The sequence below is a fragment of the Cervus canadensis genome, chromosome 21 (assembly GCF_019320065.1).
Source record: "Cervus canadensis isolate Bull #8, Minnesota chromosome 21, ASM1932006v1, whole genome shotgun sequence".
Taxonomy (NCBI): Eukaryota; Metazoa; Chordata; class Mammalia; order Artiodactyla; family Cervidae; genus Cervus; species Cervus canadensis.
In genome coordinates, this window is record NC_057406.1 from 5876512 (window position 1) to 5902773 (window position 26262).

At 62.0% G+C, this 26262-nt stretch overlaps 1 protein-coding gene across 4 annotated transcripts in view; it reads left to right on the forward strand.

The window, feature by feature from the left end:
• SCUBE1 (signal peptide, CUB domain and EGF like domain containing 1) overlaps positions 1–25606 on the forward strand; it is a 131449-nt gene extending 105843 nt beyond the window's left edge. For all 4 annotated transcript variants that reach the window (XM_043440478.1, XM_043440480.1, XM_043440479.1 and 1 more), the window contains 12 exons: positions 5027–5146; positions 5509–5613; positions 6584–6700; positions 7319–7456; positions 8674–8877; positions 10940–11101; positions 12767–12934; positions 13635–13796; positions 15595–15792; positions 17234–17386; positions 17740–17819; positions 20450–25606. In XM_043440478.1, the coding sequence (XP_043296413.1) occupies positions 5027–5146; positions 5509–5613; positions 6584–6700; positions 7319–7456; positions 8674–8877; positions 10940–11101; positions 12767–12934; positions 13635–13796; positions 15595–15792; positions 17234–17386; positions 17740–17819; positions 20450–20602 (1760 nt within the window). In that variant the 3' untranslated portion in view covers positions 20603–25606. The remainder of the gene's footprint in view (positions 1–5026; positions 5147–5508; positions 5614–6583; positions 6701–7318; positions 7457–8673; positions 8878–10939; positions 11102–12766; positions 12935–13634; positions 13797–15594; positions 15793–17233; positions 17387–17739; positions 17820–20449) is intronic.
• The last annotated feature ends 656 nt before the right edge of the window (positions 25607–26262 follow it).

The following is a 26262-nucleotide window of genomic DNA, read 5'->3' on the forward strand; positions in this document are numbered from 1 at the left end:
GAGGTTCTCTGAAAAACCTCAGACCTCTAAAATGGTAGCTTTACAGTAAGTTCTGAAAAACATCGTTTTTATTTTTTAAGAAAATTAGGGGTAATAAAGGCCATGAAGTTGATGAGTAATTCATGAATAACTTTCCCAGTGAAATGTGTCTATATGTTCCCAAGTACATTAGTTTAAATATCCCAAATAAGGAATTTGGGGATAATATTTTGATAATATCTCAGTGCTGTTATTTTTTTTTCAACAAGAGCCTATTTCAGTTCATCCAGAAAGTAAATACACTATCACTCAGGCGTATTTGTAGCCACGAAGCGCATCTGCAGATGCTCAGAGGGCCCCTGAAGGCGTGGTTTCAGTCTGGGCCCCATCTCCACACTTTCCCCAGGATTCTGACGGTCACAGCCACGCCATGACCTGGCCATGTCCTCTCCCACCCTGAGAGCGCCTCTCACTGTCCCATTGCGACCGCCAGTTTGTCCCCACAAGGAAGGAAGAGCGGTCTGAGGAAAGGTGTTAGCTGAGGTCTGCGGGAGCTGGTCTGGTGGTCCCAGGGTCGCCTGGCTCCGCCGGGTGCCATCCTCATGGATCTTACAAGGCGATCGCTTGCCCTGCTCCATGCAGAGTAGGAGGCCAGGCACAGTGTGTGGTGGAACCCGTGGTCCCCCGGGTCCTCGCCTGAGGAGTTTGGCCTGAGCAGCGGCACCAACAGGACGATCCGAAAGACATTTCCTCTAACGTCCATTGGAGGCAGGAAGAGAAGGGGACAACAGAGGATGAGATGGCGGGATGGCATCACCAACTTGATGGACATGAGTTTGAGTAAACTCTGGGAGTTGGTGATGGACAAGGAGGTCTGGCGTGCTGCAGTCCATGGGGTTGAAAAGAGTCGGACACGCCTCAGCGACTGAACTGAACTGAGCTGAGCTGAGCTGGGCATGCGTGAATCCTCCAGTCTGGAGGAGATCCAGTGGGCTCTAAGCCTGAACCTGTGGCCTCTCTAGTGTGTTAAGCTGTGAAACAGAAAAGGCAAAGATGCACACAAGTGGATGCATGCCACCTTAGGATGCTCTGAAAACAGAGAGGTTTCCTGCCCATAATCAGAGATGGACGTTCAGTTCAGTTCAGTCACTCAGTCCTGTCCTACTCCTTTGGACCCCATGGACTGCAGCACGCCAGGCCTCCCTGTCCATCACCAACTGCTGGAGCTTACTCAAACTCATTTCCACTGAGTCGGTGATGCCATCCAACCGTCTCATCCTCTGTCGTCCCCTTCTCCTCCTGCCTTCAATTTTTCCCAGCATCAGAGTCTTTTCCAATGAGTCGGTTCTTTGCATCAGGTGGCCAAAGTATTGGAGTTTCAGCTTCAGCACCAGTCCTTCCAATGAATATTCAGGGTTGGTTTCCTTTAGGATTGACTGGATATGAATCTTAGGATGTCTTAATTTTTATTAAAAAGTCCCATCAGCAAAACAACGTTAAATTGGGATTCGGTGCAGAGCATCCACAGGATCTGTTCTGTGTATGAATCCCTGGAAAGTACAGACACATGAAGGTGAGTGTCTCCTCCAGAAAGGGCTATTCCCTGGTGGTCCAGGGGTTAGGACTCAGCGCTTTCACTGCCGTGGCCCAGCTTCAGTCCTTGGTCAGGAACTAAGATCCCAAAAGCAGTGTGGCTGAAAAAAAGAAAAAGGAATAGGTAGGAGAGCTGCTCAATGGTGGTGTGAGGAACCAGACACCATAAGGAGTTCAATGACAAGAACAAAAAGTACTTTTTCTGCTTTTCCCAGTCACGGGAGGGATCGTGCTACATGTGGTTCCCTCAGACTTCAGGGCGGTTCTGGTACAAGGTCTGTAGACGTTCCGACTACTTTATCCCAGGCTGTGATTGTTCTGAGGCAGGGGAGACAAGCCTTCCTCACAGATGCTTCCCGTGTTGTTGAGTTTGCCCCAAGAGCCTGGCCTAATCTTTGCATGTTGATACAAAAAAAAGAAAGAAAGGTTTATCGTAATCTGGACTCTCCTGGGCTCCGCTCCAGCTGTTCTGCGGATGCCATGGCAAGTTTGCCTCAGGGATTCTGGTTTTTGATCGTACACAGAGAGATATGTTAAGGCTCCCATCAGCTATAATCTGAATCAGGGGAGTAGGATTTCCTGAGACTTCTAAAAATAACCCTTCAGGTGTCTTTTGGATGCCTGTTCCATTTGCAGTGTAGGTCCCTCCCCACATGTCAGGGCTTTGACTCCGAGAATGGGAGGCTCATCTGATGATGGTCCCAAAGGAGCAGGTGCAGTCTGGAACTCAGGGAAGAACTGACGATGGTCAGAAAGGCCCACTGCTGAGTGGTTTTAATAAACCAAAGCAAATCAAGTTCACATCCCCTCAAGCCTCCTACAGCTCCCAGATTTTCAAATCTGCCTCTTCCCTACCTTCTGTCATGTTCTCTCACAACAAGATATTCTTGCTGCTGCTGCTGCTGCTAAGTCGCTTCAGTCGTGTCTGATTCTGTGAGACCCCATAAACGGAAGCCCACCAGGCTCCACTGTCCCTGGGATTCTCCAGGCAAGAACACTGGAGTGGGTTGCCATTTCCTTCTCCACAAGATATTCCTACTTTAAGGCAAATGTACACTCTTCCTCCTTTTTAATTTATTGCCAGACTTTATTTTGGGGGGCTCCAAAATCACTGCAGATGGTGACTGCAGCCATGAAATTAAAATACACTTGCTCCTTGGAAGAAAAGTTATGACCAACCAAGACAGCATATTAAAAAGCAGAGACATTGCTTTGCCAACAAAGGTCCATCTGGTCAAAGCTATGGTTTTTTCAGTAGTCATGTATGGATGTGAGAGTTGGACCATAAAAAAAGCTGAACGCCAAAGAATTGATGCTTTTGAACTGTAGTGTTGGAGAAGACTCTTGAGAGTCCCTTGGACCGCAAGGAGATCCAACCAGTCCATCTTAAAGGAAATCAGTTCTGAATATTCATTGGAAGGACTGATGTTAAAGCTGAAACTCCAACACTTTGGCCACCTGATGCAAAGAACTGACTCATTCGACAAGACCCTGATGCTGGGAAAGATTGAAGGTGGGAGGAAAAGGGGACAACAGAGGATGAGATGGTTGGATGGCATCACTGACTTGATGGACATGAGTTTGAGTAAACTCCGGGAGTTGGTGATGGACAGGGAGGCCTGGCGTGCTGCAGTCCATGGGGTCATAAAGAGTCAGACACGCCTGAGCGACTGAACTGAACTGAGTTTGCCTTCCCTCTTGTTTTTTGTGTGCTATGCTAAGTCGCTCAGTCATGTCCGACTCTTTGCGACCCTATGGACTATAGCCCACCAGGCTCCTCAGTCCATGGGATTCTCCAGGCAAGAATACTAGAGTGGGTTGCCATGCCCTTCTCCAGGAGATTTTCCCAACCCAGGGATAGAACCTGCGTCTCTTGTGTCTGCTGCATTGGCAGGCAGGTTCTTTACCCCAGCACCACCTGGGAAGCGACTTTAAACTTCTTTCTGAGGGTTTCCATGTTCTGAGATGGTTAAGACAGATGGTAGGCATGGTAGAGTCAGATCTGCCCTGCATGCGAGCTGAGCAAGCTAGCCCGGCCCTGTTCTTTGGGCACCCACAGGAGACGTGAGACCCCCGGATCAGAGGGTCTCTGAGCTCACAGCTCAGCAAGCAGCCCCCTAGGTCTCATCCACCCAGAGGATGCTCTGCAGACAGGGAGCTTGCATCCCAGCTGAAGGACACCCAGCTTGGGGAACTCACCACTCGCTATTACAGTGAACGGAAGCCAGGCTGCTCTTGTCTGGAGGGAGATGAGACCTCACTCCTAGAGGTTGCTCACTGCAAACAAACCCGCAAGAAATGGCCCTGGAAAAGATCCGGCAGTGCTCTGCATCCTCCGTGTCCCCACAAGGATGTGCAGGCACGTGCAGGGCAGGGGCGGTGGCCCCCGGCACAGAGGAAAACCATGTGGTTCATCTGCAGTTGTTGATGACCCCCTCTAGGAAGTCAGAGCAAGCATAGGGAACTGCTAGGGGCTCGTGTCTGCCTTGGAAGGTTGGGGGTGGATGGTTGTCCTCTTGTTTCTCACCCAGAGAGAACACTGGTTTGTCCAGCAGCCCTTTCAGTTTGGATTATCTGCAGGTGTTTTTGTTCATAGTTTCTTGGTTCTTTGGGAACAGAGGACTTCTGTCTTGCGTTTATTTGGGGGCTGGATGTTTCATCTGGAGAGCCGTGAGTTTGTTTTTATCTCTAGATGATTTACTTTCTGAGACTCCTCTTGAAAATGTTTAGGCACATGTTGAAGCTCATCCAAACTGGCAACTCCCCACTGCAGCGTCTTAATCCAGCTAAGCCTCCTGTGTCCGCCCGTTCTCAGGGCGACTCCACCACTGATGATGGACTCAGAGGGTGACGTTCCCAGTGACAGGTGTCACCGATCAATTCTAGAAGGTCCTGTGAGATCAGTTCTCATGTCTGCCTTGCCTACAGAACTGTCAGTCTTTTTCCTAGGAGCCTGGGTGAAATGTTTAATGCTCTAAAGATAAACACGTGAGAAACTCCAAAGTGGTCAGTTCAGGACACCTTCAAACCCCGGTCGGTGTGTCTGGGGGCCACCCCAGAGAGGGGTTCCCAGTGACACCCCCATGCTTTGAGGTCGGTCACTGCCAAGAAGCCCATGTCCATTTTCAGCCATTCCTTTCCCTGGATGGGCAGGGACACCTGCTGGAGAGGGTCCAACCCCGCCCTCAGGTCTGGGCACGGAGTGTGACCCTTCTCACAGATAGCGCGGATTGGTGTTGGGGGAAGCGAGCCTCTCCCTGGGCCCAGCGTCCCCCACCCCCGCGTCCAAATGGATGTGGACTCTGCCGTCTCGCAGCCCCATCCCACCAGGATGGTCTGGCCAGGGCACCCACAGGCGGTGGGAGTTCCTCTTGGCTCACGCTCAGGGGCCTGCCGGCTCCCAACGGCCTTCCCCAGCCCCTCAAGCCCTCTCGTGTGTCCTCCTTCTCCCCAGAGACGGGCAGGTGCCTCTCCCGGGCCAAGGCCTCACCCCCGGCCCAGCTGTCCTGCGGCAAGGTGGGTGGCGTGGAGAGCTGCTCCCTTTCCTGCCCCGGCCACACACTCTTCACGCCAGGTAACGGAGGCTGTCCCGGGGAGGGGGTGGTGGGGAGGGGGGCAGGGCTCCGTCCCCCGGGATCCAGCCCCCGCTCCCTGCTGCTCTCTGGGAAAGGACCCCAGCTTGAGGACCCCCGGCCCCGGTCACTGAGTGGTCCTGGGCAGCTGTCTGGTTCTCCGGGGGCCACAGCATCCTCCTCAAAAGCATAGTGGACCCGTTCCTGTGCAGACACTTAGCCCGTGGTCATGTAGCAGGAATGAATGGACTTCAGGGTTAGTCCCGACCTTCCTCATATTCAGTGACCCCCCCAAGGCCCCTAGGATCTGGGGTGCTGGGAGACAGGGACACCCAGGCCCACCTCACCACCGGCCTCTCTGCAGACTCGGACAACAGCTACAGCCTGAGCTGCGGTGTCCCCAGCCTCCAGGGCAAGGCGCTCCCGAAACGCAACGGCACTAGCTCCAGCGCCGGGCCCAGCTGCTCAGGTAGAGTCCCCGGCCCATCCAGGCCGCAGCTCACCCACGTGACCTCCTAACTGTGCCCGGCACCAGCCAGGGGAGCGGAGGGGCGTGGCCCGGGAAGGTCTCCCGACCTGGCGCCTGCCCAGTTTGGCTCAGGGTTCTGGGGAGCTCAGAGCAGGGCCAGGACCCAGAAGCAGCCAGGCTGCAGGCCGAGGCCCAGCCCAGGGCCCGTGCACCACGGAAGGGCCCGTCCGCCTCTGAGTCTCTGGGCCACAGATCCAGAGTCGTTCAGTGACCCTAAAGGGAGTGCTGTGAGCCTGTGGATCTCAGATTCCGTTTCACAGGAGTCACATGTGCTGTGACCATGAGGTTCTAAAAGCTCCCGGAGTCGGGGCTCCCCTGGGAGACCCCGCCTCAGGAGTTCCACGCACGCTCTTGCCCTCCGGGGCGCAGCCAGCTCCCCGCAGCCGGAGGTGGCGCTTCGGCAGCTTTTCCCGTTCGGGATGCTGGACTTGGTGACATGTCTAATGCATACGCCGTGCAAAGCTAAGCTGCTGTGACGCCAGGAGCCTTTACTGTGGGCTCCGTGCTGCTCTCAGAAGGAGTCGGTGGCTCTGCACATGTGTTGTTTCCCGCCCCCCCTCCCGTGCTCCCCCTTCCCGTGCTCCCCTCTCCCGCTGTGCTGCCCCTTTTCCCGAAAGCACGAGCCGTTAAACTCGTTAAACTCACTCTGGTGACAAGGGAGAAGGCGGGAGGCTCGCCTTTTCTCCTCCGCAGACCTCTGGCTGGCTGACCCCTGGCTTGCGCTTGGCCCCGCCGTCCACACTCACACTTTCTCAGGGAGATCAGTCAGGCTGCAGAGGCCACCCCCCAGCTCCCAGTGGACGTAGCCCCCCGGCGGGCCCCCTCACCCTCAGGCCGCCCCTGCCGTGCCCGGCCCCCACCGCCCCCCTGCCCACGGGAGAGGCCGCCACTGGGTGTGGGCTTTCCCCAGGTGCCCCCGCCACCCGCATCAGGCAGAAGGCGCGCTTCAAGATCCGAGACGCCAAGTGCCACCTCCGGCCCCGAAGCCGGGAGCCAGCCAAGGAGGCCCCGAGGCAGCTGCTGCTGGGTGAGTGAGCCGCCCCGGTGCCAGCCCACACGGCGGGCAGTGGGGCCCCCGGAACCCCCGGTGCCCCGCAGCCCGCAGTGGTGTCCCTGGGGATGAAAGCCAGCGTTCAAGCAGAGGAGTATCCCCCGGGGCCCCTCGCTCCGCCTCACCCCGGGGTTCAGCGAGCTCCCCCAGAGCGAGGCTTTCTGCCGGCTCATGTCCAAGTGGAAGGAGCCCCGGGGCTCCCTCAGCGGCCCTTTCTTGAATGAGGGTGGCCAAGAAGGGTGTTCCAGGCGGGGGAGCTCCATGGACAAAGCCAGGGAGCAGGGCCAGAGGAAAGCAGCCAGCTCTGTTTCCATGACGATTCCTGACACCTGACAGACCTGGGCACTCAGCAGGCCTAACGTGGGCTGGGTTGCCCCGAGCTGGGGCTGCACGGCTTCACTGAGGGACACGCTCCGGGGACCCCGAGGGCAGCGGTGTGAGGGCCTCAACAGGGCGGGTACAGAGCTCCGTCCCCCCGGCCCGTCCTGAGACCCTGGCCTTCTCCAGCCCATCTGAGCCTGGACTCTCGGGCGAGGTGGGACCCCGCTCCCCGCCCCCTGCCACCTTTGCCACAGTGGCCCCTTCCTTGTCCAGAAAACTGCCACATGACCTTTGTGACCCTCAAGTGTGACTCCTCCAAGAAGAGGCGCCGTGGCCGGAAGTCCCCATCCAAGGAGGTGACCCACATCACGGCCGAGTTCGAGGTGGAGACAAAGGTGGAAGAGGCCTCAGGTGGGTGAGGGGTCCCCTCGCAAGGTGCTGAGAGCCTCCGCGAGGACAGCAGACGGGGAGGGATGGCAGGGGTCCGCTGGGCCCAAAGCCGAGCTCCCACTCAAGCCACAACGGCTCCCAGATGTGGAGGCTGGCCGGGCAGGCGGGGGAGCTGGCCGGGGCCAGTGGGGCCTCAAAGCAGCTGCAGGTGGAAGAGGAGGCCAGGGGCCACGGGAGGAGCAGGCCTGGGGCTGCAGGGAGGGCCACGCCGCCTCTCCCCTCCCTCCGTCCTCACGCGGGCCGGGCAGGTCCTCCCCAGGACCACAGACCCAGCACCGGCCTTCCCCAGGTTCCAGAAGGGGCCTCGTGGGCTGGACGGGGTTTCTCACTTCCCTCCGGGCTGTAAATGAGTGTCGAGCTGAGACAGAGGAGCGGAGGTCTGTCAGCAAGTGTGTGCGGCGTGTGCCTGGCCCTGGACGCTACAGAAATGGGGGACAGACCCTGCTCCCCACGCTGGCGGCACCGCCAGTCTTGGAGGGGGCAGGGAGGGGGCACACACACCCCCAGGGCCAAGGGAGCCACTGGACGGTGGGCGCGTGAGAACAAAGAGGGCGCAGCGCTCAGGGCCCTCCCCAAGAGAGGGGCCCCGGAACCTCCCCAGACGCGGTGTCGTCCGGACCAGGACCTGGACTCACAGTTCACCAAGTGGAAGCGGGTGGCAGGGACGGTGTTCAGGCAGAGGGAGTGGAAGAGGCCCAGAGGCGGAGAGAGCGGGTGCGTTCAGGGGACAGGGCGCAGGGAAGGGCGGCCGGAAGGCGGAGTTCGCGGCGAGTCCGAGTGCAGGGCGTCAAGGCTAGCAAGGCATGGGGCTCCGGGCCACGAGGGGCCTCAGGTTCAAGGTCAGACAGCTGTAACGCTGTCCTGGAGACAGAGGCAGCCTCACGGGTGTTTGCGTGGCTGGAAGGGCTCCCATCAGGGAGCTGTGCCGGGGAGGAGAGACGCGTCGCGGTGGCAGGAGCCCGCCTGCTTCTCAGATCTGCTTCGGGGCCTTGGACCGCTCACACCTCTTGGAGCCTGGGTCCCCATCCCGTCAAACGTTTGCAGCCCCCACCCCCCGCGCCCCTCTCCAGCCCCTGAGCAGTGGCCCGGCCGCCTCGGCATCTGGCGGAGGGGGGCGCGTGCTGGCAGAGGCCCCTCCCGGGGGAGGTGGCGAGCCTGGGTCTCACCTGCCCCTGCAGACACCTGTGAGGCCGACTGCGTGCGGAGGCGAGTGGAGCAGAGCCTGCAGGCCGCCGTCAAGACCCTGCGGAAGTCCATGAGCCGCCAGCTCTTCTCCGTGCAGGTCGCGGGCACCGAGTACGAGCTGGCCCAGCGGCCGGCCAAGGCCCCGGAGGGCCCGGGAGCGTGCGACCCCGGCCACGCGCTGCAGGACAGCAAATGCGGTGAGTCCCTGCCTGCAGCGTCATCCTGCGCTCTCTGTCCTTCCAGCCCAGGTCCCAGCCCAAGGGGGAGACAGACACGTCGGGAGGGGATGGGGCACAGGGAGGCCCCCCGAGGAGAAGCACTCAGACACGATGGCTGGTATTAGATAGCACCCCTCCCCGGTGCCTGGACCGTGTCCCTGTGTCCTAAGGAGGGTGGGCAGGGAGAGCGGGGCCAGCAAGGCCCCCGCCCAGGGGCAGGGAGGGTATGGGACCAGTGTGAGTGGCTAGAGGAGGCTTCCCGGAGGAGACACGTGGGAGCCGAGGGCAAAGGAGGAGCCGGGCAGAGATGCCCGTGAGGCTGAGGGCTTCCCAGGGGGCAGCTGTGCCACGAGGAGCAGGGGGGCGCCTGGCCACAGCAGGGGCCGGGACAGGGTGGCCAGGTCCCGTGAAAGAGGCTGGTGACCAGTGCCTCTGGTGCCCAGTGCCCCAGAACTGGCGGATCAAGTCGGGGACGGCTTTTGAGCCAGCCGCAGGGGGCTAGGAGGTGAACCTAGCAAGAGTCCTTGTTTTAGCGGGGTCCATGGTTACGTGGGAGAGAAGGCAGGCAGCCAGCAGGCAAACACGCCCTCAGGCCAGAAGAGGGCCTGGCCAGCCCAGGGCGGCCCTGGGCACTGTGGGATGATGCCCTGGGCTGCACCAAGTGGGCACAGCCTCACCCGCCCTCAGCTGCGGGAAGGCCAAGTTGGGGGCGGTGGAGGAGGAGGGGAGACCTGGCGAGAAATGACGGGGCCTGGAAGCAGGGGCAGCAGGAGAGGCAGACGCGGGAGAGAAAAATCCAGAGCACGCTTTGAAGGGGGAGGCGGGGGAGGAAGAGGCTTCCAGGATGGCTCCTGGGGCGTGGGCCTCCTGGGCAGAAGAGCCGTGGTTCTCTGATCTGGGGGAACCTGGGGGGAGAAGGGCCGGAGGAGGTGGGGTTCCAGGTGTCCCGGCCAGCTTGAGAAGCTCGTGAGTCACCTTCATGGAGGTGCTGACTAGCCTGGAGCCACACTCCCAGAGCAGACGGCGGCATAGACTAGGCCAGAGATGCAGGTGGGGGGAGGAGGCAGGATCCGGGCGGTGGGGGGGGACAGGAGGCAGAGTGCCGCCCCGCGACCCCGCGGGAGTGCGGGGGGCCGGCAGTGCTGTCAGTCATGTGCTTCTGATAACTTACTCTGAAACCGTTTCAAACTTGCAGGAATGTTACCAGACAGAACAAAGAATGTCCACATTTGCTTTGTCCAGAGTCCCCCGTTGTGGACGGCTAACAGCATTTGCTCCATGATGCTTTTGTGTGTGTGTGCGGGCGCATGTGTGTGTTTTATAAAACCATGAGTTCATACCAGCACCTCCGATTCAATACCTTGGGGTTCCTTCTAACCTTGTCTTTTTCCATGTTACTGAATATCTTGTTCGGGTTTCGTCCAGCTTCCGTGTTTCTAAACATCTTGTTCAGGGAGACGTCCACCCCCACCCCCCTCGCCTTCTCAGTCTATGTCCTTGCCTCCTCGTCCGTGTGCTTACATGACCAGCGCCGCCAGCTTCCCCGGGCTCTCCTCAGTCCCGCATCTCTGTACCCTCAGCCCCTTGGGGCCCCGGCACTCCCCCAGCCCCTCTGCTGTGCCCCCACGGCCTCAGGTAGCAGCTCCCACGCGGGGATGGGGAGGGGCAGGCAGAGGGGTTTCATGTGAATGAAGTGACTGAGGCGCATCCCAGAAGCAGGTGGTCCATGGGCGAGGAGTCGGGGCTGGAGGGCAGCATGCGGAGGCCCCTTACCAGAGGGCTGAGCGGAGGGGTCTGGGAGGGCCCTAAGCAGCAGCAACCAGGAGAAGGAGTGAGACCAGAGTCCTCCCCGACGACCACCGCCTGACTCCTACCCCCTACCCCCCGCTTCTGGGAAGGGTCTGGGTCCCAGGGACGAGAGCTGTGCCCTCTGTGGAAGGACAGAGCCTGGGCTTGGGGTGCCAGGAGATGGACAGCCAGACCCGCTGGCCCCCACTCCACACCTCAGCCTCCAGCAGTCTCTCCACTTTGCCCCCCACAGTGGCCTGTGGGCCTGGCACCTACTTCAGCGGGGAGCCCGGCCAGTGTGTGCCATGCCCGCCGGGGACCTACCAGGACGGGGTCGGCCAGCTCAGCTGCACACCGTGCCCCAGCAGCGACGGGCTGGGCCTGGCTGGTGCCCGAAACGTGTCCGAGTGCGGAGGTGAGTAGGGGCCCAGCCTCGGAGGAGGGCAGGGCGGGGGGACGGGGCACCTCCTGCCTGCCCTGAGGTTCCCAAAGCCAAGCCCCAGGGGGGACGTCAACGCAGCCGCTCTTACAGAGCGCCCTGCAGACCCACAGCGCGTGCCCGAGTGCACGGCGGTGAGCAGGCGCTGGGCTGCTCTCGGTGCTCTTCAGAACCCCCGTGCAGGTCGAAAAGGACTTTGCAGTTGATCACTTGCTCACGAGGCAGCTTGTAGCGGAGGCTCCTAGTGCTTTATGGTTCACCAAACACGTGAGCCCTCGTGAAGCACCCATCAGGGCCAAAATGCTTCGTAGAGTGTGGCCAGACACTGGGCAAGAACTGTGCCCTACGCAAAGAACTTCACAGTTTGCCCTGTAGTGGTTGGGAGAGCCCTTTCTCAACTTACCAGCCAGTTTGATTTGCAAAGAGCTTTTCCACTTACTACCCACACTTAACTCATCTGTGACTGGGCTCATCGCCTTCCCCCCATCAGCCTCCCTTCCCAGGCCATGTGGGGATTACCCAAGAGAATGGGGGAGGAAGGGTCTCCCTTAGGGCGCCAGTAACCTCCAGCCTTCTCTGGGGACAGAAGGGATCAGACCCGAGTCCCTGCAGGCTGGCCGGCTGCCCTCTGGCCCAGCCCCTTCCAGGAGTGTGGTCTCTGCCCCAGAGAGGCCCCTGGTGGTGGTGGTGGTTTAGTGGCTAAATAGTGTCCGACTCTTGTGACCCCATGGACAGCAGGCTCCTCTGCCCATGGGATTCTCCAGGCGAGAGTACTGGAATGGGTTGCCATTTCCTTCTCCAGGGATCTTCCCAACTCAGGAATTGAACCCAGGTCTCCTGCATTGCAGACAGATTCCTTACCAACTGTGCTATGAGGAGAGGCCCCTGGGGGAGCAGCAAATTCCAGGGTCTGGGCTGAGAAAGCCCTAAGCACACGCCTTGCTCAGCGCCAGGACACACTCCACATCCTGACTCTTTGCTGGAATGTGTCGTCCCCTCCCTTTGTCCCAGCTGTGTCCTAGGGACCTCACAGACCCCCCTGCCTCTGCTCAGACCCAGCCAGGCAGATAGACTGGGGAGCGTTGGTTCAGTTCAGTTCAGTCGCTCAGTTGTGTCCGACTCTTTGTGACCCCATGGACTGCAGCACGCCAGGCCTCCCTGTCCGTTGCCAACTCCTGGAATTTACTCAAACTCATGTACGTTGAGTCGGTGAGGCCATCCAACCATCTCATCTGTCGTCCCCTTCTCCTCCCGCCTTCAATCTTTCCCAGCATCAGGGGCTTTTCCAAGGGAGCATCAGCCTTCAGCTTAGCTGCCCCTGGTCCCACATGACGACACAGCCTGGCCTGCCCCTCGGGCAGAGGCCCCTGAAATAAATGACCCCCCATCTCCACCCGTGGGGTCCACCCTTCCCAGGTCTACAGCAGGGGTGCTTCTCCTCACCCCGCAGCCCTCCCAGCGGGTAGGAGGAGAGGCACCAGGCCTGGCCAAGGCCACAGCACGTGTTCCTCCCCCTCCCCCAGCCCGGCTGCCCTCTGCCCGCTGCCCTCTGCCTTTCCCGGGCAGCTGAGGGCTGAGCGGAGGGCAGGGCCCGAGCGAGGCGCCCCTCCCCCAGCCTGAGCCGTGACCTCTGACTTCCAGGCCAGTGCTCTCCAGGGTCCTTCTCCACTGACGGCTTCAGGCCCTGCCAGGCCTGCCCCGTGGGCACCTACCAGCCTGAACCTGGGCGCACAGGCTGCTTCCCCTGTGGAGGGGGCCTGCTCACCAAGCACGAGGGCACCACCTCCTTCCAAGACTGTGAGGCCAAAGGTGAGGACTCCCCCCGCACCCCACTCCCAACCCCTCTGCTCAGGGACAGTTTCCCTGGCGCCCCTCACTTCCTGCCGTGGCAAGCCTCCAAGGTCAGGGGAGGGGCCTGGAGCCCACAAGCAGGGGACGCTGGCGACCAGCTCTGGGCTGCACACGGGGACAGGGACAGCAGGGGGCCAACCCACGCCCGCCCGAGAGTCTCCGACGAGCGGGTTCCCAGTGCAGCCGCCCGGGGCATGGGGAGGCTCCAGGTGGTCTTCTCACTCAGAGGGAAGCCAGTCCTCACCGTGACCCCGACCTCTGCTCCAGCCACCCCCTCTATCAGGGCCAGCTCCGCATTCCTCAGGGCCCCACGCCAGACCCTTCACTGCCTTCGTCCCTGGCCTCCCTCCACGTGCGGCCCCAAGCATCTTCCATGTTACCTGCATGGAGGGTCAGACAGGCGCAGCCTGACTAGGGAGCTGGCCCCAGGACAGGGCTCGGTCTGCCTGGCTCACTCATACCCCTGTGGTCCCCAGAGCACCCTGCACGGTCGTGGAGGGGGTCCGGGAGCAGAGGGTCAGCCCGTTCAGGGCCTGGCACGGGTGGGAGGAGGTCACCCAGACCCAGAGGTGGGGAAGGGCCTTGAGCTCTGCGGAGTCAGCCAGGGAGGACAGGGAGCCCCAGGGAGAACCCCCACCCCGCCTCTTTCCCCCGACAGTGCACTGCTCCCCTGGCCACCACTACAACACCACCACCCACCGCTGCATCCGCTGCCCCGTCGGCACCTACCAGCCCGAGTTCGGCCAGAACCACTGCATCACCTGTCCGGGCAACACCAGCACGGACTTCGACGGCTCCACCAACGTCACACACTGCAAAAGTGAGCGCTGCTCTTCCCACGGGGCGGGGGCGGGGGAGCGGGGGCTGCCAGAGGCGGCTGGGGACAGGTGGGGACAGGTCGGGGGGCAGGGTGAGCCGCGACGTCGCGGTGTGTCCTCAGGGAGACTGCTGACCCCTCCCTGCCCCGTCACATCCGCACAGCGTGTGGTGCGGTGCCCGGGTGTGGAGGGTGCAGCCGGCCTGGGCTCCGCCGAGCGGCGTGACTGCGCTGTTGTTCGTGGGTGCCCGTGGCTCAGCTGTGCCCAGCCAGGCCCCACTGCAGGCTCTAGTCTGTGAGGGGAAAAGCCCTGGCCCAGCCAGGGAGGCTTGGGGGCAGCTGCCCGAGGGGACCCTGCAGCTCTGAAGGCTGCCCAGGGGCACAGACTGGAGGAGCCGAGCAACGGGAGGCAAGGTACTCGGTGTATACAGGGTCCGGGTGCGACGGGGAGACCAGCTGGCCACGCTGTGTCTGTAAGAGGCTCTGTTCCAGCCATGAGCAATGTAGGCAGCAGAAGCCAGTCTGCAAAGAGGCCACCCCCTGGTCTCAAACCAGGGCATCGTTTAGGCCTGACCCAGAAGATGCTGTCTTTAGGGGTTTCTGACTCGCTCTTCAGAGTCCTTTGGGGCCTATTTTCTGGTATTTCACCTTTTCTCCAATCAGTTTCCGGCCCTTCCAGTTTTACCCCTTCTGGGGCTGCTGGTCACGGGTGGGACAGCCTAGAGGCCCGGGAAGGAGACTTAATCCTGGGGTGGACTCTGTCCCCTGTGCCGGGGCTGCTCTTGCTGGGCACACCGCCTCCCGGTGGAGCTCAGTAGAGTCAAGGTTTTAAATGTTTAAACGTCCTAATGTGGAAAAGCGGGGAAGTCAAGTCAGAGGGAAGTTTCTGGAATGATAAGGTGAAAATGTCACATTTCTCAGAAATTAGGATGTGAGGAAATGAGTTTTAAATGAAAATATGAGAGAAAATTACATATGTTTAATGTGTGCATGCTAAGTCGCTTCAGTTGTGTCCGACTCTTTGAGACCCCATACACTGTAGCCCACCACGCTCCTCTGTCCATGGGATTCTCCAGACAAGAATATTAGAGTGGGTTGCCATTTCCTTCGCAAAGGGATCTTCCCAACCCAGGGATTGAACCCCCATCTTCTGCAGCTCCTGATTGGCAGGCAGATTCTTTACCACTGAGCCACCAGGGAAGTCTGTATATTTAGTGTTTACACTCAGTTTTCTTTGCCTAACTTCCTTTTATGAGGTTAAGCTAGGAACCAGTTAGTTCATTCAAAAGTCACATTTGGCCTCTTGGCGGATGCACAGCTTAGCTAAAAAAGGAAAATAAAAAGGGAGCGTGTCTCCTGCCCGGGCTGTGTGGCCCCTCAGCCTGCCTGCTCCGTGGGGAAGTCCGCACCTGGCACCTGGGGGGCCCTCGGGATGAAGACAAGTCAGTGGAGAGAAAGGGAACGTCCAGGCACAGGTGGTCTTGGCTGAGACCCGGGAGGAGAGCAGGGGCCTGGCAGGGAGCTGACAGCTGCAGGGCGCAGAGCCCGCTGCCGGGGGTCGAGGGCGCCAGGCAGGGAGGCCAGGATGAGGCCCCAGCCTCAGAGCTGCAGGTGAGGCCCCCAAGGGGACCCAGGAAGGAGCAGGGCAGCCAGGACGGGGTCCCCGAGGAAGGACCAGCCCGGGGCCTGGCTGGGGGAGGAGGGCCCAGGAGGGGACACGGCGCCTGCCAGCCCTCCCTGGGCCTCCTCGGTGGCGGAGGGCCAGCCGGCCTGACCAGGCCGCGGGCCACGGTGCCCACAGACCAGCACTGTGGCGGCGAGCTCGGCGACTACACGGGCTACATCGAGTCCCCCAACTACCCCGGCGACTACCCGGCCAACGCCGAGTGCGTGTGGCACATCTCACCGCCCCCCAAGCGCCGGATCCTCGTCGTGGTCCCCGAGATCTTCCTGCCCATCGAGGACGAGTGTGGCGACGTCCTGGTCATGAGGAAGAGCGGTACGTGCCCGTCCAGGCACTCGCGTCTGACCCCGAGGGCTGGGCTTTCCAGCACAGCAGGGAAAGGATCAGGAGAGCCTGGGGCGTGCCCTCCACCTGGGAATCGAGGATCTGCCAGACCCGGTCTGGGCACTGACCGCCAGCCACTCTCCGCCCCTGTTGTCCCCCCCACCCCGCCACACCACCACCTAGGGTGAGCCCCAGGAGCACCCCGGTCCCGCAGGGACTTGCAGGGCCGGTGAAGGGCCAGGCTGGGCGTTCACATGGGGCCCTAGGGCCCACCCCTGCCCTCTGCAGCCGGCCGGCTCGCCACCCCGTGGGGGCTCAGGGTGAGACTTCAGGTGGCAGGCCGGCCCCTCGGCGGTGGGTGAGCAGCAGTGCGTGCCCAGAGGCCATGGCTGCAGGAAGGGCGGGGGGTCCTGAGTCCCCAGGGACCGGGTAGAATCCCCTCCCCCTAACAGCGTGTGCCTCCGCCAGGGGCAGGGGCCCTCCCCACCGAGGTAGGACCACAGCGCCCACCGGGAGCGAGCCCCAGGTGGGGCTCAGAACGTTAGGGAAGGAGGAGAGGGACACGGCGGCACCAAGATGCCTGCCCGCGGGACCTGGGATGAGGAGCAGGAGAACGGGGGGACGGGGGTGCAGAGGCCTCCTCCCCTGTGTGCTGCATGGTTCCCAGGTGCCTGCATCACCCGCTCCGGGTCGCTGACGAGCAGCAATGCCCCCCGCCCCATCTCTGCATGTGAAAGAGGCGTCGAGGCCAGGACATGCGAGGCACCTGCCCAGGCTCCTCCAGCCAGTCAGAGCCCAGTCCGGGACCATCCCCGCCCACTGCCCTCCCTGCCTCCCCCGTCCCCAGCATCTCCCCCTCCACTGTGCATCCCCAGGGCCGGGTTCTAGGGGGCCAGCCTCTCCCACCTCTCGAGAGCCTCAGGAGAGCTCCCCAGGGAGCAGGGAGGACTGGGGAACCCTTTGGCCAGCCCCAGGCACCCCAAGGGTCAGCCAGCTCACCCTTGCTCATCCGCTCACCATGCAAGGGGCTGACCCTCCCCCCCCCCCAGCCCCAGCTCTGTCCTGGGTGCAGGCGTGAGCCCTGTCCTTGATGAGTAGGTGGCAGGGAGACAGTGACCACCAGCCTGTAGAAAGGGGCTGAGATACAATGTTCTCCAGAGCAGAGAGGAAACATGGTGGGAGTGGAGCAGTCAGGAAGGCTTCCTGGAGGAGGGGGCATGGACACTGGTCTCAGAGGGACGCAAAACCTGGGGTTGAGGGTGGGGAAGGGCATTTGAGACGAGGGGACACGTGCGGGGACCGGAGAGCTGGAGAGTTTGGGGGGCTGGGCGCTGCAGGTGCTGCCTGGCTGCCTGCTGAGGAGGCAGGCGGGCAGGGACAGGTGAGGCTGTGAATCCGGGGCAGCTCAACCGTGACGCGTCTCCGCCCCCAGCCTCACCCACATCCATCACCACCTATGAGACCTGCCAGACCTACGAGAGGCCCATCGCCTTCACCTCCCGCTCCCGGAAGCTCTGGATCCAGTTCAAATCCAATGAAGGCAACAGCGGCAAAGGGTTCCAAGTGCCCTACGTCACCTACGACGGTGAGTGTGGCCATCCTGCCCACCCAGCCCGGCCCTGGGAACACAGACCAATCCCACATCACCGGCCTCGGGGAGCTCCAGCCGTGGGGGAGGGTGGGGTCCAGACAGGCCCCCCGAGAGGTACGGGTGGTGTCCGCAGGCCTTCATGGGAGGTGCTACCCAAGCAGGGTTTGGGGGGGTTGGAGGGGGTGTTCTAGGGGGAGACCGGTGTGGGTGGGGAAGACAAAGCCCGCAGTGTGAGGCCCCGGGGGAGGGCAGAGGCTGACGGTGAGCAGGGGGCACGCGGGCCCCTCGCCCTCCGCCCCTGCCCTCACCTGCCTTCCTTCCCCCTCTGCGGGTTCCGGGTTCCGCAGAGGACTACCAGCAGCTGATCGAAGACATCGTCCGTGACGGACGGCTCTATGCCTCGGAGAATCACCAGGAAATTTTGAAAGTGAGTGAGCTTCTCTCTGGGAGGCAATCCTGTAATCCTGGGATGATCAGGGCCCCTCCGCCCCCAGCCTGGACCCCAGCCCCATGCTGACATGAGGCGAGGAGAGCCGTCCCAGGAGGAGAGAAGGTGGCAGCTCGGGCCGGGGGCCAGGCTGGCCCAGCAGCCGTCCTTCTGGCCCGGGACCTGCTGGCGTGCCTCTGGGCAGGCTCCTTACGAGCTTTCAGCCTCGCTTTCCTTGTCTGTGAAATGGGGAGCACATGACAGGGTGCTGTCTGACATCAGGAGAGTCCTCCACCGCCCTCCGCATCCTGTGCACGTCCGGAGAAGCAGAGCCCCCCAGTCATGCAGGGTGCTGTGGCCGTCCCACGGCGGGCGCTGGCCGAGTCAGGGTCTGGGTTTTCACTGTGGAGCCAGCCCCAGGGATCTACTTGGGGTCTGGGGGTCTGGCCCCAGCCCAGCCCCTGGGCGAACAGCACCTCCCACCTGGGAGCCAAGGGTGGCGTGGAAGACCAGAGCGGGCCAGCCAGCCCCAACCCCCACTCCTGCTCCAGCTGCCGCCGCCTCCCCACTCCTGGCCCCAGGCAAGCCCTCTGAGCCCCCCCTGGAGCCTGAAAAACGGGGCGGCTCACAGAGCCTTCCCGCAGGCCTGGCGCACTCCCTAACCCCGCAGGCAGTTTGTGAGCCAAGAGGTCTGACCCGTGCTGCCGTACCCGGACAAGACCTGGGGGTCTTGGAGCACGAAGCCCCTCGTCTCCCTCCTCGGGCCCCTGTGTGTTGAGCAGGAACTGGAGGGTCCCCTGGCCTCCCCGCACCTGCCCGGTTGACAGTACCTGACTCCCCTCCTCGCCCCGGCCCTCTGCCGTCAGCTCCAGAACTCCAGGTGTCCCCACCCCTGAAGTCCAGGCCTTGGCCAGCACGGCCCAGCCTGGCGTAGCCGCCGCCTGCCTCCGCAGCGGCTCTCAGGCCTCTGCTCCCCACTCCCTGGCCTCAGCCTCCCAGGAACGTTCTTCCCACCCTCTGCTCAGCGCATGCCCTTCCATCCTGCTGCTCTCAGCTCGGGCGTCCTCTGGGCAGCCTGCTTGGACCTCCATAGCCAGGTCGCACTCGGAGGCGCCACGTGGTCCCCGTCTCGGCCAGCAGGCCTGCAGTTTATCACAGTCTTGTCCTGTTTTTGCCGGTTCCCCCCAACTCCCCGCAGGGGGACGGAGCTGCAGGGCTTCCCGCTCAGCCCTGTGTCTCTGGCACCTGGCGCTGCACCCAGCATGTGGGAGGAGCCCCACCAGTGTTTCCTGGGGTGTGGGTGCATGTGTGCACGTGGGAGTGTGTGTGTGTGCGTGCACACCCACATACTGGGACGAGCCACACCCCAAGACGGTCAGTGGAGACGACGAGCACGTGGGCCAGGAAGTACGCGGTGCAGTGGCTGCCGGTCACTGAGCACGTCCTACCAAGCCTGGGGGCCCTGGGGGGCCACAGCCAGCCTCAGGCCCACCCTGAGGGTTCTCCTCCAAGCTGGCATCGCCCCACTTTACAGATGGCCACCTGGGCTGGGACAGGGGCCCCCCTGGTGAGTGACAGCGCCTGAGTGCAGGCCACCTGGACCCTCCAGCGGACCTGTGCTGAGCGCCCCCGGGCGGGGCTACTGGCTCTCAGGACTGCACTTCTCACCCTGAGACAGGAATCATCACCCCTCATGGATGAAAAGGGCATCCTTAGAGCAGCAGGGCATCCCCAGGGTTGAGGAGCTCGGGGAGATGGTGGGGGGACTGTAGGGGGCGACGTTAGGGGGACTGTAGGAGGAAACAGTGGGGGACTGTAGGCAGTGACAGTGGGGGACTGTAGGGGAGACAGTGGGGGACTGTAGGGGGCAACGCTGTGGGGACTGTAAGGGGCAACGTTAGGGGGACTGTAGGAGGAGACAGTGGGGGACTGTAGGCAGTGACAGTGGGGGACTGTAGGGGAGACAGTGGGGGACTGTAGGAGGAAACAGTGGGGGACTGTAGGGGGCGACGTCGGGGGCACTGTAGGGGGAAACAGTGGGGGACTGTAGGGGGCGATGTCGGGGGGACTGTAGGCAGTAACAGTGGGGGACTGTAGGGGGAGACAGTGGGGGACTGTAGGAGGCGATGTCAGGGGGACTCTAGGGGGAGATGGTGGGGGGACTGTAGGGGGCAACGCTGGGGGGACTGTAAGGGGCGACGTTAGGGGGACTGTAGGAGGAGACAGTGGGGGACTGTAGGGGGCGATGTCGGGGGGGACTGTGGGGGGAGATGGTGGGGGGTCGGTTCAGCTCCAAAGCCTCACTCTCCACTCCACATGCTCTCGTTTTCAGCACAGTTGGTTTGTCTTGTTTTGTTTTTGCAGCATACCCTTTTAAGATAAAATGTCAGTGGAACTCCAAGAGTTAGAGCCAGGAGACTTTTAAAAAACCAGTCAGGCTGTTAAAACTGCATCACTCTGCATGGCAGAGCCTGTAGGGCCCTGAAACCCACCAGCCAGCCCAGCTGTGTCCCTGCGGACACCCCCCAGGCCCCTTCAGGGCCCCGGGCATTGCAGAGGCGAGTGGCCAGAGGCCCCCCAACCCAGCCTGGCCCCAGACCCCTCACGCCAGGCCTCGCCGTGTCTTGCAGGACAAGAAGCTGATCAAGGCCCTCTTCGACGTGTTGGCGCACCCCCAGAACTACTTCAAGTACACAGCCCAGGAGTCCAAGGAGATGTTTCCTCGCTCCTTCATCAAACTGCTGCGCTCCAAGGTGTCCCGCTTCCTGCGGCCCTACAAGTAACGCGGGGACGGCGGCCCTGCTTGGGTGCCGGCTGCCCGGGGAGGGGAGAGCCCTTCCACAGTCGAAGCCGAAGGCGGATCCGCGGGCCCCCCACACTGCTTGGGAACCGCCGACCAGCCCGTGGATGGCGAGACCACGTCCAGGCCAAGACCCCAGCCCAGCTGCCCTCCTCCGACGCCGCCCCGGTGGGAGAACGTTGCTCAAGGCAGCCTTTCTGGCTCCCTCCCTCGCTCTGCCTGTTGCGGTCCAGAACTCTGAGTGCGCCTGCTGCTCCCCGGCCGGTCCCAGGGGACGCCCGCCGGGCCAGGACCTTGGCCACCAGCTGGGCAGCATGTGTGCCCTCTGCCTGGGGGAGGGAGGGGCCGTGGCTGCCATGTCTCAGGGAGGCGCTCAGAGGCAGAACCCGGGACGGGAGGCCAGGCCGTGGAAGGAGGGGTGCGTGAAGGCTCGGCTGGGGGCTCCGATAAGCCGGGCTCGGTGCCTGCAAAGCGTCACACCCGCAGGCACGTCTGGGTCACAGGGCCCAGGCCCCAAGCGAGTGTGTTGTCGGGGTCTCAGGATTCTCTGATGGGACTGGACAGAGGAGCTAGGAGGGGAGAGTGTGGATTGGTGCCTCCCCAGGACAGAGCATCTGACTGAGCACTATGTGTGTGTAAATATAAATACAAAGATATATATACTTCTATCTGCGGGCGCGGAGGGAACTGCTCTCCAGTAACGCTAAGTACGCATCGCCACCCCTTCTCCCGTGAGCCAGCGTGAGCCCAGCTGTCACCGACGCCCCCGACCGAGGAAACGGCTTCTCCAGGCACTCGCCCCCTCCATTTACAGAGGCCGGGAGCCCGTGGGACTGAGGAGGTGGCCGGCTGGCCCCGGACACACTTTGGAGGACAGACGCTGGGGGCCTGGGGTGCCTCCCTCTATTGGAAAGTTGTGTCCTCCTTGGACCCTTCCTGGGGGGGGCGCAGGGCCCGGCGGTAAACTTGGGAAGGGGCCTGCGTCTGACCTGAGGCCGTACCTGCAGAGTCCATGCTGAGCCCGCCGGCCACTGGGAGGCAAGGCTTCACCCCCACCCGCCGTGAGCGCAGGCCGTGCTGAGCGCCTCCAGGCAGGCATGCAGGCACCGGGAGGGGTGGGCGCGGCCCCCAGGTGGAGGCCGCCAGCCGACAGGGGCCTGGTCTTCTTCCTTCTCCGCTCGGGGGCCTCGCTCTCCCCGTCTCTCTTTGAAAGAAGGACGGTCTGGAGTGTGAGCGGGCTGACCACAGCCCGCTCAGCCAGCGCCTGGGATGGGGCTAGCGAGGACCACCAGCAGGCCGAGGCGTGGGACACGCAGGTCCAGGGCCCCGGAGCTTCAGGCTTCCAGACGTCAGCATCCCAGGAGCAGGAGGGAGACCTAACACAAACTCCCATCACCCGTCCCCCACGACCTCCAGGCGGTTTCCTCCTCGCCCAGGCCCACGCACACTGCCAGGGCCGAGCCCAGCTTGAGGCACCAAGGGTGAAGCCTGGGGGCGGGTGTGTGAGGCCTCAGGGGGCCGGGGCCGGGTGACCGGGGTGGTCACAGCCAGGTTTACGATCCACCCGGGGCTGGGCGCTCAGGAATCACTGTCGTTACTGCATCCTCAGTGGCCGGTCCCCAGCCTGACCAGAGCTGCCACCAGCGCCTCCTCAGCCAAACTCCAGCCGAGCGGGGAGGGGTGGCACCTGGTCAGCAGGTCAGTGTCTCCTGGGGAGCCCCGTCAAGGCCACGCCACCACCCACCCGCCTGTCCTGGGCATGGTCCTTGAAGGCCAGCCCTAGTTTGCAGAGAGAGCCCTGTCCTCCACAGCAAGCCATCGTCCTCCCCCGGAATTAGACGAGCATCCTCCAAAATGAACCCCCAGAACAGCCACCTAGGGGAGGGCGCTGGGAAGGGTTATTTTTGCGGGTTTTTTTTTTAATCCTCTCTGGATTGTTTTTGATCCAAAGAGGACCCAGAAAGAGCTCTCCTCTGTGGAGCTCTTTCTGCTGCTCCTCTGGGTGGTTCTTGGCAGTTGCCACCTGCACACCCACTAACTTACCCACCCTGTCACTGGGAGCCCCCCACCTCCATCCACGCTCACCACGCCACTGCGGTCAGACCCTGCCTCCGTCCCCCAGGCAGGACAGGACAGGGACCCCGACTGACCATCTCGAGTGCCACGGGGCCAGCAGTCCAAACTGACCAGCCACCCACAGTCACCATCCAGCCCTCCCTGCCCAGTAAAACCGCCTCCCACGCCATCAGGGGACTTGGAGGTCCCGGGGCGGGGGAGGGCGGGGTCTGTCCCGAACGTCACGTCAGCCCTCAGTCCCAGGCTGAGGGACCTGGGGGTCCCACCTGTTAAACGTAGAGCTGTTGCCACTCCTCGGGGCCTGGTGGTCCCGGGGGAGTCTCTCCAGACCACACAGTTTGTTTCTCCACCTTGCCACGTTGTGGACACAGGTGGTACATTGGGTGATCCAGGATGGCTGTCCCACCTGGCTCCAGGTGGAGGTGGAGAGGAAAGGGAGGCAGAGAAGGCCTGGCCCAGGTAGCCGGGTTCCGCACGGGGTTCTGAAGGAGGGCAGGAGACCTGGACCAGGGGTGCAGGAGTCCCGAGCTTCCCCGGGCTGAGCCAGAGGAGCAGAGCCCACTCCTGGACGGGAGCTTGGCCTTGAACAGCCGCAGAGCCCCGGCCCAGCCAGGGCCCGCCCTGCCCGCCTCGCACAGACCATCGTTAAACTCTACGGAGAGGAGCCAAGTGACATATTTCTGGAAGCGGAAGTCTGCCCGGCTGGCTGGGACTGGAAGCAGGTGCCAAGGCCTGTGGTGGTGCCGATGAGCTTGGTTCTGACCCAGCGGGGCTGGGGCCACCAGGGCAGCTCTGCAGAGACGCGGTGGAGACCTCGAGGGACCCCCACCAGGCGGGCCGGGCACCTCCTGGCTCGCCGCTTCCATGGAAACGCACCGAGCCGGGGGAAGGAATCTGCTCAGGTCTAGTGGCCAAGGCGGAGGCGCCAGGGAGTGAGGGCGCCCACCTGCTTCCCCGGAGTTAGGTCTGTTTTCCCCCAATGCTCTGTTAGCCCCGCCAGAGCCTCCAGTTGCCTCGCGGTGGTGCCGCCCGCCCCCTCCCGCCAGGCTCTCCTTTAGCCTCAGACAGCAAGTCGCAGCTGCCAGGGGCACAGGCCTGCTTCCCCAACCTCTCCCAGCTCCTCCTCGCCCCGAGGAGACCGTGGGGACCGAAGTGGTGGCCTCAGGCAGCTTTCCCTCCTGCCACCGTGGGTTTGGGACACGCAGATAGAGTAGAACTGAGACCCCGGGCCGAGAAGCTCCCAGGTAGGGATGGCCGGCAGAGACCCTCTTCCCCACACCGCCCAGAAACCCGCGTTTCCCACCCTCATTCCCCCAGAGATACAGGCAGAGTCACCCATTTTCCCCAAGAGGAGGCCCCCCCAGCTGCTGGAGCAGGCACCTAAGTGCCATTCGGGGGCCTGAATAATCCTTCCAGCACCTCCACCACCACCCCCGCTGAAAAATAAGAGACTGAACTCAGTCGGGTCATTCAGCAAACGTGTGCTGAGCACCTCCCATGTGCCAGGCTCCTAGAGAGACCGAGACCCCCCAGCCCAGGAGCTGGCAGGTGCCCCCCGGAAGGCCCTCTGGTCACACAGAGGAAGGAGATGGAGGCCTGGGTGGCAGAGCCCAGCACCACCGTCGGGAGAAAGCCAGCCCTCCCTCCTCGCCTCCCAGGACCCCAGGTCGGGGTGGAGGGGCAGAGCAGGAAGAATCTACTGTACAGTTTCGAGAAAGACACCCCGACGGAGACACTGCAGCCAGCCAGGCCTCACGGAGCGGCCGCCCCTCTCCACCTACAGAGAGAGAAGCACCCGGGCCGACACGCCCAGGACCCCCATCTCCGCCCCGGCGCCTCGCCCACTGCCTAGCCGGGCGCCTGGCACACTCAGTGCCCTTCTCAGCACCCAGGGGGCCGCGGCTGTGCCTGCCTCCTCCCCTCCCTGCCCGGGAGCTCAGCTGGACTGGTCAACTGCATCCGGGACCAAGGCCCCTCTTCCTCTCCAGAGATACACGTGGGGGCAGCTACAGCCCCGAACCGATGTCCTTCAGGCCAGAGCGGAAAGATTCGATGTTTGAGACACTGCCCGTCACCCAAGGAGAGCCAGGGCGAGAGCTCCTACCGCCCACGGCCGCCCCCCGACCCTGCACACCGCCCGCCCTTCCTGAGCACTGGCCGTGTGCCAGCTGCAGGCACACCCGGAGCTGCGGTCACCACCGGGCCGGCCGGCCTGGCTCCGTGCAGGGGACACCAGGAGCACCCAGGCGACATGGTCGTGCGTGGCCTCACGCCTTCTCCCCATGCTCTGCTCAGGAACAAGGGCCGAAAGCACATGCGGACAGAGATGGGCCTCTGCCCTCTCCCCCTGGGGGGACAGGGAGGCTCAGACTGAGGGGCTCTGGGTGCCTTCATCCGACACCCGCACGCGGCCCTGGAAGACACCCAGCGCCCCTCCAGCCCTGCCCCGCTGCCAGGCTCTGGGTGTCCCGAGAGCATGGAGGAAAAGGAGGACAAGAAAGCTGGCTGACGCCAAGTGTTTTGTTTTGCAGTCCGGAGGCCACAAAGATCTGCAGGGAGACTTCTTATTCCACTGAGGTCAAAACCGTAACACAGTCTGGGCAGCCCCAGCCCTGTTCCTGTAGAGACAGGATGGCTGAGCACCGCTGGCAGGGGGTGGAGCGGGGCAGGGGGATGGGGGATGGACGGGGAGCCCACCCCTGTGCCCAGCCTTTGGCGTGGGCTTCCACGAAGGCGCCGGCTATACCGTCCCGGGAGCTGCCCGAAAGAGTGACAGATAGCATCATAACCGCCTTTTTCTTTTAGCTGCCTCAGATATTCAACGTTTTGTTTTCGCCATCATGCTCATACATATGCATGTAATGAAACATTTGTGAAAAATCACTTTCATAATAAACAAGAAATGAACTGAGATGCTGCCCCTTTCTCTCAGTCATCGGTGGCCATGACGACGGGGCGGGAAGAGGTAACTGGAATTAGGAGAGCTGCGCATGGAGGGCACCCGAAGTTAGAGGCCAGGTCCCTTAGCGAGCCCCCCGAGAGTACAGCTGCACGCAGATCCCACTTCTCATGACCAGTGTCTACACGGGGGGTCACAGTCAGTGGGCAATAAGGGATCTGGGACCCTGGAAGTTAGATGCACAGTCAGTGTTCTGGGTGTGTGTGTGTGTGCACGTGTGAGCACGCATGTGGACACACTTCTCTGGGAATGCAGCTCATGGCTTTCATCAGATTCTCCAAGACATCTAGAACCACTAAAAGGCTGATAACCGCTGTCCTCCTCAGTAATGTGGAGAACTATTCAGTACCATGCGCTCAAGGGGAGAAAAAACAATTTTAAAAATGGCATTAACATCCCAAAGAAAAGAAAGGAAAGTGAAGTCGCTCAGTTGTGTCCAATTCTTTGTGACCACGTGGACTGTAGCCCACCAGGCTCCTCCATCCGTGGGATTCTCCAGGCAAGAATACTGGAGTGGGTTGCCATTTCCTTCTCCAGGGGATCTTCCCAACCCAGGGATCAAACATTTCAGGTCTCCCTCATTGTGGGTAGACACTTTTCCACTTGAG